At 35.9% G+C, this 11,635-nt stretch overlaps 2 protein-coding genes across 2 annotated transcripts; one reads left to right on the top strand and one right to left on the bottom strand.

The window, feature by feature from the left end:
• Positions 1-3,764: 3,764 nt before the first annotated feature.
• Positions 3,765-4,112, top strand: LOC113332297 (uncharacterized mitochondrial protein AtMg00860-like). The gene has a single exon (XM_026578857.1). The coding sequence runs from the start codon at positions 3,765-3,767 to the stop codon at positions 4,110-4,112; it is 348 nt and encodes a 115-aa protein (XP_026434642.1).
• Positions 4,113-7,406: 3,294 nt separating this feature from the next.
• LOC113332528 (F-box/FBD/LRR-repeat protein At1g78750-like) lies at positions 7,407-10,338 on the bottom strand. The gene is made up of 3 exons (XM_026579071.1): positions 8,604-10,338; positions 8,077-8,241; positions 7,407-7,908 (listed from the first exon to the last, which is right to left on the bottom strand). Exons 1-3 carry the CDS (start codon positions 9,600-9,602, stop codon positions 7,618-7,620), a joined length of 1,455 nt encoding a protein of 484 aa, XP_026434856.1. The 5' UTR covers positions 9,603-10,338; the 3' UTR covers positions 7,407-7,617.
• Between the last annotated feature and the right edge of the window lie 1,297 nt (positions 10,339-11,635).

Below are 11,635 nucleotides of genomic sequence, written 5' to 3'. Positions count from 1 at the left end.
AGCTCTGAGCTACATCAAGAGCAGTAGTGATGAAACTAGGGCAGTGATCAGCAATACATTATCTTGGACTTTGTTTTTGATGGCGTATGCAGCAATAATATGTGATGTTGCATTGGCAGGCTTCGGAGAAAAATTGAAGGAAATTTGTGGAGAAGTTTATGTCAGGGCTTTTATATCGTGAAAAGTTTTCCAGATTCTCCATGGAGATTATTGAGCTTCTCCTTTCAAGATCTTTACCACCACCTGACAGTCCCTTCAATTATAACAGTCTCAAAGTTGAGCGACTTTGGTATTACGTTGTTAGAGTTTTTCTTTTTTAGGCTTTCAACTAGTTTCTTGTAATAATGCTCTTAATTAATAAAAGAAAAAGATATCTTCATTTTATTAATAAAGAATTTTACGTTTATGGTTGCTTCAAAAAGAAAATATAATTTTAATTATTATATATTATTTAAAATAAAAAATAATAATTGAAGAATAAAATAAAACTTAGAAATATAATGATAGTCGTACAAAATTTAAGGGTAAATTTTTTTTTATAATAAAATAACAAGATTAAAATTGAGAATCAATTAAATCTAATTATATGGGTCCATAGTTTCTGCTTTTCCGACTTTTAAAAGTTAGTGATAAGTAGCTTTTAAAAGGGACCGTGGATATTAACAGGGCCGACATCTTAAACACGGGTACGAGAACTTTACAGGGCCAAATTTTCTAATGGAAGTGATAAACGCGCGTCCCAAATAAACAAAAAGAAACCACCGCTCATCAGCGTTTGGTTCTTCTTCCTCCTCCTCCCCTGTTCCCATGAATCCGTCTGTTTCCTCATCCCTCTCCTCTGTTCACATGAGTCATTGATCCTGCATGATGATCTATTGATCACTCATATTATAGAAACCTAATTTTTGAACTTACAAACTCTTTCTCATCCTCTTGATCTATTGATCACTCGTATTATAGAAACCTAATTTTTGAACTCCCAAACTCTTTCTCTTCGTTGTTTGTGTTAAAATTTAACCAACTTCAAAACAAATATCCTTTTCCAAGGTTACTCATAGTGACGGTGCTGGTAACCTTAGACTCTTTGGACATCAATTCCAGTTTGGAATTTTATTTCAGAAATCAAATGTTGCGACACCGAACCTGCCGATCTACTATCTTTCCTTATTTAGAACTACTTTAATTAATACTTAGCTTTCTTACTTTGATAGAACTTCTTTAATTTGCATCACTTGCTTATCAAGTAATTGCGTAGTATAAATACAGTATTCGAGTCTGTTCGAAGAACCTAACTTTTATCAATAGAACTCAGTTCAATTATCTCTTTCCCTTAAACACTTAACCAAAGGTGGTTAACCCCCAATTCAACGGGTTTTATTCGGGGTTCTTGCATTCTTTACTGGGTTCTTGTTCTCTTAACTGTGGTATAACTATTGTTTGGTCAAAGACCCTAAAAACTGGTATCAGAGCTAGGTTAGATCTTCTCCTAAATTCTACCAATTTTTTTTTTACGATGACATATACAGAAGTCTTGTCTCAACTGCAACAAAGCATTAATGGGGTTACAACAAAACTTGATTCATTAGTCACTACCATTACCAACAATCATACTCATGATGAGGAAGCTCGTGAAAGAAAGCAACCTGCGGACAAACAGCTTCGGGAATACGATCGTGCCCTTAGGAAACTCGATTTATCTGAACATACCAAAGATCTTTCTCAGACTCTTACCGCGGATCTGACAACATTCCTATCTACATCTTTGGCTACAACGTTGGGAACTACTTTACGTGCAGTGTTTAGAGAAGTTTATCCTCAACAGGGTCATCGTAATAACGGTGTTGCTCCTCCACCACCTCCACCACCTCCTCCTCAATCTTAAATTTCCAACTTTTGATGGAGATGATCCAGAAGGTTGGACTTTTAGTGTAGATCAGTATTTTAGCTTACATATAGTTGCTGAAAATTTGAAGCTATCCATTGCTTTCGCACATCTTAAGGGTGATCCCAATGCATGGTATCGTTGGAAAAGAACTACGGTTAATGTAACCACTTGGCCAGAGTTTTGTTCCTTTGTCCGTGCTCGATTTTCTCCAGCAAAATTTGTTGATGCCAGGATGGCGATCAGTACAATCAAACAGAAAGGTTTGGTTCGAGAACACATTCCTGAGTTTGAACGATTGTTGAACTTTGTCACTGATTTACCAGAGGATCACTTAGTCAATTGTTTTATTCATTCGTTAAAACTAGAGATTAGTTTTATGGTTAAGTTACTTGAACCTCAGACCTTAACTGATGCTTTCAAAAAGCAATAAATAAGAAAGAGGTTTTATTAACAACTAGACAACCCTATCGTTCTCCTATGTTTAGATCTTCCACTACTCCTTCCACTACTCAGATTAAATGAAATCCCTTGCCTATTGTGGAGATAAACGACTTACTTGGGAGGAACAGAAAGAAAAAAGAGACAAAGGACTTTGCTTTAATTGTGATCAATCATTTACTCCTGGTCATTTATGCTTAAAACCGAGATTGTTAATATTAGAGGTAGCCCCAGAAATAGTTGTATCAGAAACTCCAATTGAGACTGAAGAAACTATTGAGCTTACGGAGGTTGATTCTGATGCTGCTATATCATTTAATTCTCTTATGGGTTCTTCTTTCCCTAGAAATATGCGTGTTAAAGGTGTTTTAAATCTCATTCTCTTACAATTTTAATTGATTTTGGTGCCACCCATAATTTTCTTCATCCAACATTAGCTAAACGATGTGGATATTCTTTACTAACTAAGGATACTACACTTTGTGTTACGGTTGGTGATGGTGCTCATATTAGACATTGGGAGTTTTTGTTGATGCTCCCATTACAATGCAAGATTATTCTTTCACTGCTGATTTTCATGTCATGCCTATCAGTGGATGTGATGCTGTGTTAGGAGTACAGTGGCTGAGAACACTAGGAAAAATTTCCTGGGATTTTAAAAATTAACTATGGGTTTCAACATTAATGGAAATGAAATCCAATTATGTAGTCATCATTCTTCTACTATAATGCTTTTGGATAGTGTGCCCATGCAACGCTTATTGGCTCGTGAACATTATGGTCTTTTCCTACAGTTTTCTACACAAGCTAGTACTTCCTTGAATGCGGTGACCACTGCACCACCTGAGATTCAACAATTATTGTCTGAATTTACCGATGGTTTTAAACCTCCAACTTCACTGCCACCAGTAAGATTACATGATCATAAAATTCCCTTAGTACCAGGGTCAGCTCCAGTGAATGTTCGTCCTTACCGTTATCCCCATTTTCAGAAGTATGAAATAAAAAATATTGTTTCTGAGTTAAGACAAGCTGGGTTTATTCGTTCAAGATCAAGTCCATTTTCTTCTCATGTACAGATGGTTCGAAAGAAAGATGGCTCATGGAGAATGTGTGTTGATTACAGAGCTTTGAACAAAATGACAATTAAAGATAAATTCCCCATTCCAATGGTGGATGAATTATTATATGAACTTCATGGTGCAATTATATTTACTAAGTTGGATCCTCGTTCTGGTTATTATTAGATTCGTCTTTACAAACCTGATATTCAAAAAACTGCATTCAGAACTCATGAGGGTCACTATGAATTTTTAGTGATGCCATTTGGATTGTCAAACGCACCAGCTACATTTCAAAGTCTCATGAATGAAATTTTCCGGCCTTACTTGCGAAAGTTTGTTCTTGTTTTTTCGATGACATCTTGATCTACAATAAGAATATGACAGAACATTTGGAACACTTATCCATAGTGTTTGAACTCTTGCGAAAATATCAGTTATCTGTGAAGGAATCTAAGTGCACTTTTGCACAACCATCAATAGGTTATCTGGGCCATGTCATTTCTTCTGAAGGTGTTGCAGTGGAAAGTGATAAGATTCAGAGTGTTCTGGATTGGCCAGTCCCAACAACAGTTAAAAGATTGAGAGGATTTCTTGGATTGGCAGGCTATTATCGAAAGTTTGTTAAGGATTTTGGGAAAATCAGTGCTCCATTAACTAAGTTGTTAAAAAAGGACTCATTCATATGGACTGATGAAGCTACTGTTGCTTTTCGAGCACTACAATAGGCACTCACTACTACTCCAGTCTTAACATTACCAGATTTTTCAAAGGACTTTTGTTTGGAATGTGACGCTTCTGGTAATGGTTTGGGAGCCGTTTTAATGCAATATCATAGACCAGTTGCTTACTATAACAAGGGTTTGTTAGGTAAGAACTTGAATTTATCTGTTTATGACAAAGAAATGTTGGCCATTGTTTCTGCAGTGCAAAAGTGGAGACCATATTTTCTTGGCAGACATTTTAAGATCTATACAGATCATCACAGCTTGAAATACTTCCTAGATCAACGAATATCTTCGATGGCTATCAAAACTGTTAGGGCATGATTATGAGATAATTTAGAAGAGGAAAGGAGAACGTTGATGCTGATGCTTTATCAAGAAACACCAGCCTTCAATTTTCAGCTATCTCTACTCCAATCTTTTCAGGTGTCAATGAAATTATTCAGGAAACTCATGCGGATGCATATTTTTGGATTCTAATTGAACAGCTGCGCAAAAATCCTAATTATAAACCACATTTTTCTTATACTGATGGTATTCTTCGTTACAAAGGGAGGATTATTGTCTCTTCTACCTATGCATGGTACACTAAACTTTTACATGAGTTTCATTCTACTCCATTGGGCGGACATTCTGGATATTTCGAACCTACAAACGCATTCAACAGAATTTTTATTGGAAGGGTTTGAAGCATTCTGTGAAAGACTTTATTTCTCATTGCGATATTTGTCAGAAGAACAAATATGAATCTATAGCTCCTCAAGGATTATTCCAACCTTTACCCATACCTGTTGATGTTTGGATGGATATCTCAATGGATTTTATTGATGGTTTCCCCACTTCTTTTAGAAAAACTTCTATTCTGGTGGTTGTTGATAGATTTTCCAAATATGCACACTTTATACCTCTTATGCACCCATATTCTGCTGCGACTATTGCTGAGATATTTGTTCGTGAAATTGTGCGTCTCCATGGCATGCCAAGAACCATCATAAGTGATCGTGATTCGATCTTCATGAGCAATTTTTGGGAAGCATATTTTGCTTTACAAAACACAGAGTTGTGCCGCATCTCAGCTTATCATCCACAAATTGATGGACAAACAGAGGTGACTAGTCGAACTCTTGAGTGTTATTTACGTTGTTTTGCTAGCATTAAACCATCAGAATGGAGCAAATGGTTTCCTTGGGAAGAATGGTGGTATAATAACAACCATCACTTAGCTATTAATATGTCACCTTATGAAGCTTTGTATAGTCGAGCTCCACCAACTATTTTAAGTTATCTTCCTAGCACTACAGTTGTTCATGCTGTTGATCTTAATTTAAGAGATAGAGATCAGATAATCAAACTTCTTAAGTTCCATCTTCAGGCTGCTCAAGCTAGAATGAAATCTTTTGCTGACAGACATCGTACTGAAAGAAGTTTTGCGGTAAATGATTGGGTATTTCTTCGTTTGCAACCCTATCGACAATTAACAGTGACAAAGCAACCATATTCCAAACTTTCTCCTCATTTCTATGGCCCTTTCAAAATTATAGAAAGAATTGGAGAAGTTGCATACAAGTTACAGTTACCGCCTGAAAGACATATTCATCCATTTTTTTCATGTTTCACAACTAAAATTAAAACTTGGATCTACTGTAACTACTGAAGCAGTTTTGCCTGTGGTGGTTGATTATGAAAAATGGGAACCTGAAACTATTCTTGAAAGGAAGATGTTTAAGAAAGGAAATCAAGCTGGTACTAAATGGCTCATACACTGGAAAGATCATTCGAAAGAAGATGCAACTTGGGAAGATGCAGATGAGATACTTTTACGTTTTCCAGAACTTGCGGCTTGAGGACAAGTCATTTTTCAAGCGGGGTGGAATGTTGCGACACCAAATCTGCCGACCTACTATCTTTCCTTATTTAGAACTACTTTAATTAATACTTAGATTTCCTAGTTTGATAGAACTTCTTTAATTTGCATCACTTGCTTATCAAGTAATTGCGTAATATAAATACAGTATTCGAGTCTGTTTGAAGAACATAACTTTTATCAATAGATCTCAGTTCAATTATCTCTTTCCCTTAAACTCTTAAGCAGAGGTGGTTAACCCCCAATTCAAAGGGTTTTATCCGGGGTTCTTGCATTCTTTTACTGTGTTCTTGTTCTCTTAACTGTGTTCTAACTATTGTTTGGTCAAGGACCCTAACATCAAACAAACAAAGAAAATATAGAGAGATAATCATAATATTCAAGCTTTATTACTAAACCGGCTATTAGAAGAAGAGGTGGAGTGGTTTGGTTTTTTGAATTTTAGGTTTCTTGTGAAGGTGTAATTTAGGGCTTATGAATTACTGAACTGTTTTCTTCTTTTGTTAATGGAGTAAATCCAAGCTGTTATAAGCGTTGTTCGTATTTATTAGGTGGTTACATAATAGATTTGATGGGATTATATATGAGAATCAAGCCAATTTGGCTTGATTTCACATCTTATGGAATTGGCAATTGAACTGTTTTTGATTCACAAACCTTGTCCGTTCGAATTTTAAGCTCCAGTGAGGAACAAATCGATAATTCTTATAGATTTGGTCTGAGGAGGGGAGTGGCGGTGGAAATGACATTGAAGAATCAAAAAGTAAATCTGCTTTTTTGAAATTTTCGTAATCATTTGGATTTCGGTCCTGTATATAACATATATGGTCCCTGTGAACAGCTGGGATCTTAAAAGGAGACCTAAATTGGAATGCAAGTGCTTCTCTCGAAAAACACTTTGAAAAAAATTACCAAACACAATTTTTTATTAAAAATTTAATACAAATTTGTTACAAAGTGTTAAAAAAAATAAAAATAATAATCCAAAATGGGTCTTTAGTCTGCAGAAACGCACACATGTTCAACTGTACAAGTATCTCCTGATGACCCGCCTACTTCCGCTTACAGTTAATTTTAGCTCTCAACTTGTCCTACGTTTTCAGCCACAAAGGACTCTCGTCATGTGGCAACTAAGTCAAAGAAGGCGCCTCTAGTGGAAATAGTCAACGGACTAAATTCATCTTCATGGCTAAAAATATTATGCTATTTAGCCTAAAATCCACATAGTAGCAGTTCATTAAACAAAGCAGTCAGGTAAGCCTCTACACAAACACTTGTTGTGCGGGTCGACATCCTGTATTGGATAAGATACTGTTATCAGTTGATGTTTAAGGAAATTTTACAAGGGATTCAAAAAGAAGAGGGAAAAAAAAATTCAACTAAACCGAAATCCCAATTCAAACGGAGCATAAAACGGTTAGCATATGGATGCATCATAAAACGGTTAGCATATGGATGCATCATAACAAGTGTTACCGTCGAAAACACGACATGAATAATACAGCAGAGACACCATTGACCTGTACAATCGAGAAATCACCCTTTACATTTGTGAACATAAAGATGTACAGATTACAAATCAGAAATTTAAGCCACCTCACTTTGTTTAGTTTAGATAGGAAAGCAGTAGACAGATGAATATTATTATATGAAGCAGGTACTTTTTGTTGCTGGCCATTGCAGTATGATATGTGACGAAGCTCTAGGAAGCGCTTTTAGCTTGACTAGAAATTGGTCTCTGACCCTATCAATGGTAGAGCGAGGATACAGCACCACTTTCCTCAAAGCCTTGGCATTTCTCAGCAGAAAACTGAGAAGTTTGAGTTCATTATAATTTCCTTCAACTTCTTTAATCCTGATAAGCTCAAGGTGAGACAACATTCCAGGCACTGACAATCCTGTTTCCCAATCATCTCCCACGTCCCCTAAATTTGTCTATATCCAAACGATCACAACAACAATTGATATGTCACTTAAATATTACGTACACAAACATAAGTGTCGCTAAATGAGATAGATCAAAAAACATAGATGTTGCATTAGAACTGTTGCAACGACAGCCTAGGCCAAATAGAAAAACAAAGAGCTTAATTTAAATTTTACCTCCATCGATGCAAGAGTCAATTCAGTTATCTTAGGGGAAATCGTAAATAAGTATGCAATAGCCCGCAAACAACCTCTTGTGAACCACATATCCAGCACCAAACCTTGTAGATTACATAAGCAAGGTGGTTGACAGTCTAATAGGTCCGGAGCTCGAAAGAGAACCTTGCAAAACCGAAAAAGATTCTTTAAAAAATGTGGAAACTAAAGCCATAGAGGAAGATAAAATTATTTTGAATGGAACACTATAAACGGTCTCATACTTGTTAATAACATAACTTTTGATGTCAACTCATCCTCCTAGTCCTAGACTCGAGAAAGAAATACAAAAAGGAGAATCATCTTGATAAACAAGATGCATCATCATAAAAGCTAAGAACCTATTATAAGTAGCGAAAGATATGTTGCTTAAGCAGGAGGAACATTGGCCTTCTCATAGGTTCGACTAGGCAGTAACTTAAACTATTTCTGAAAATATGTTAAAATGTGTCATACATGGGAAAAAGGAAGCAGTCAAACACCCATACCTCAAGGAATCCAGGTGATAGTCTCATTTTTTTCACCATATAAGCCGCTTCCAGAAATTTAATCATTTGTTTAGCATAAACTTCCTTTTCCTTCAAAGGCAGTTTTTCATATGTTTCCGAATTCTCATCTCTTGTTTTTCCAGTGAATCTGATGTTGAACTGAACCGCGGGTAGTGGAGAACAGATTTCTAAAGAGTGTTCTTGTTTCATGACAGATATGCAAATGAGTTCCTCTAGATTTGGAGCACATAACTTGATAGAATTGGCCACAATATCATTTTGTGCCAACAGATGTTTACACCAACAAGTGCATTCAAACTTCTTTAAGCTGACAGAGTCAACGATCAATTTCCTTTCCTTATCAGTGTGGATATCACAATCAATTATGCGTAGCTTTTCGAGAGATGGACAACCAGAGAAGAGTATTTTCGATGATTCCACGTCAGAGACTGATAACCCAATAAAGGACAGTTTCTTAAGCTGGGGTAAGTCTATTAATCTTGGAAAAATAACATCTACATATCCAGGGGAATTGTCCACTTCTATAGCCAGCTCTGTCAGTGATTTGCAATTTAGAAGTCTGTGTGGGATTTCATATGCCCAATTATCACACTGACCGATTTCTATAATTAGATTTTGAACATTATACTTAACGGCAGCAAGACACCATCGATTAACATTCATTATAACCGAACGATCATAACCAGTGCTCCTCCAATTCACCCACATCCTCTGAATATTAAAGTCTTGGCAACGAAAAATCAATACCATGTCTACAAGCATTACAAAACAATCTCTCTTGTCTTCCAGAAATGACCTCCTACTGAAGTTCAAAACATGGAGAGATTTCCAAATATTGATCCATCTTTTCGATAACACACAAGTTCGGACTTCCCATTTAGTATCTATGGAAGAAAAGATTTCGTGAATTAAGTGATCAGGTAACTCACTGATTCTATCTTCCCCATCAGTATATGGTGCATACCCTCTATCTTCCATAGTTAACCTAAAACACACCCCCAAAATTTGTAGTTCAAAACCCTGAATTAGAAGATGTAATAGGGAGTACCTTTGTGTGTAGAAGTTGCTGATCTTGAGTTGTAACTGTTGAATCCTACAATCTAACTTCAATTCTTGAAGTGAAACCCCCCAGATTCTAATATGTGCTACTGATCACTGCGTATGACTATGAACTGACTTCACTCCAAACGGTGAAAAACCAGAAGATGACAATGTGTTTCTTGTGATAATATCTTTGGGTCCCTCTTGAACGGATCAAACCTTCAGAAAAATTAAAAACCTAAAAGAAATTTCTATAACCAAGGAAGTGAATACGAATTCAGACTTAAACTGAACTGAATAGTTAAACCGCAGAATCCCCCAAACTTTGTTATTCAAAACACTGGATAATAAGATGTAAAAGGAAGTACCTTTCAGAGTGGGAATGGATGAACTCGATGTACAATTAATTCCTTAAATCCCAATTTAATATGCTGCAGTGGTAATTTTCCAATTTGAAATTGCGAAGCGGAATGCTTGAACCCTAAACTCCGTTTTGAAGTCTTGAAGCTGTAATGGGTAAACTAAAACCCCCAGAATTCAATCTTGATGAGGTCTGAAGAACATGAGACAATAATCTTGGAGCAGAATTTTCAATCACATAAATCTTTGCAGCAGAATTAGAATCCCTAAATCCCCAAATTAGATGGAAGGGAAATAAGAAACAGCTCTTTTAGACCGTTTGTTTTAGAGTTGTACGGTAATATGATGATTTTCACTTTCACTTGCTATCGGTTTTCACTTCAATTTTTTTTTTAAATTCTTTTTTTTTTCTTTTGCTAGAAAAGGAAATTTCATTAATTAGGAAACAAGGACAGCCCAAGGGCTATTGAATGAGTATTTTTAACACTCATTCACTGTCCAAACCAGCGAGTGTCTAGCTGAATGAGGGGGTGTGCGGCCATGTTTAGCAAATTTCATGGTCTAAAAGGCTGATGTTTTTTATGTTAATCTTAGGTTATCTAATATTAAAATTTGTAGAGTGCCCATCTTAAAGAGTTTTAAATTAGTAAAACTCTAAAACTATCCCTAAGAAGCATATTTTATGCTGCTTAAGATTTCCTTTTCCCAAACGGCTGATTTTCAGCTGCTTAGTGAAGACTTTGTACCTCTCACTCGTTCCGTTGAGTGTGTGAGTGATTTTGGGAGAAAGTGGGAGGTTCACTACCCATAATGGCATCTAATTTGCTCAAATCCAGTGAGACTCATTCATATTGAATGAGAGAGAACTCTCACTCCATAGCCATTGCTCTAAGGTCAAGCAATATGGCAGGGGTTATCCTTTTCCTATCCGTTTGTTTTAGTTAACGTGGACTATTTGCGCATACAGTAGCGAAAGACATTTTGTAACTGAACCTCGTTTTGGATGTTATCATTAGTAGCCGTGGTGTTTTGGTGGCTAAATACCTGTAGCGGCCGAAATTCGTTGTAAGCAAATTTTCATATTTTGAATACAATGAATAATCCGATTTCTTCCCAATTTCTTCGTATGAGCAACTAAATTACTTTCTAGGGTTAAGGACGAAACTACTTTTGATACGTAACTTTTAGTATTTAATTTTCTTTAATTACTACTCTACAATTGTTTAGAATTTCTCTCTTCTTTTAATGCTTCATAATAACTGTTTTGGTCGTCTTTGGCGGTCGATCTTTTATAAACAAAGGAAAATTAGGCCTTAGATGATTGACCTGAGTCGAATTGATATTTCATTAACGATAAATTTTGCAAGGCATGAGATTGGGTTCAAAATGGCCTTGTGTAGTTTTGAGAGTAGATTGGAGAAAATAATTATTGAATTTAAAAATGTTAGGAGTAGTGGAATCCAAAAACCTAGACCTTGTTGCTATATTTTGCACATATTTTATAATTTTTATTACTTTTATTTATTAAAGTCTAAAATCAAAAAATTTAAAAAGTCCGAGCATCGAATCCTTATTACCACAATTAAAACTGCATCAATACACCACCAACT

The sequence above is a fragment of the Papaver somniferum genome, unplaced genomic scaffold (genome assembly GCF_003573695.1).
Source record: "Papaver somniferum cultivar HN1 unplaced genomic scaffold, ASM357369v1 unplaced-scaffold_131, whole genome shotgun sequence".
NCBI lineage: Eukaryota > Viridiplantae > Streptophyta > Magnoliopsida > Ranunculales > Papaveraceae > Papaver > Papaver somniferum.
This window is presented reverse-complemented; position numbering and strand designations above follow the sequence as displayed.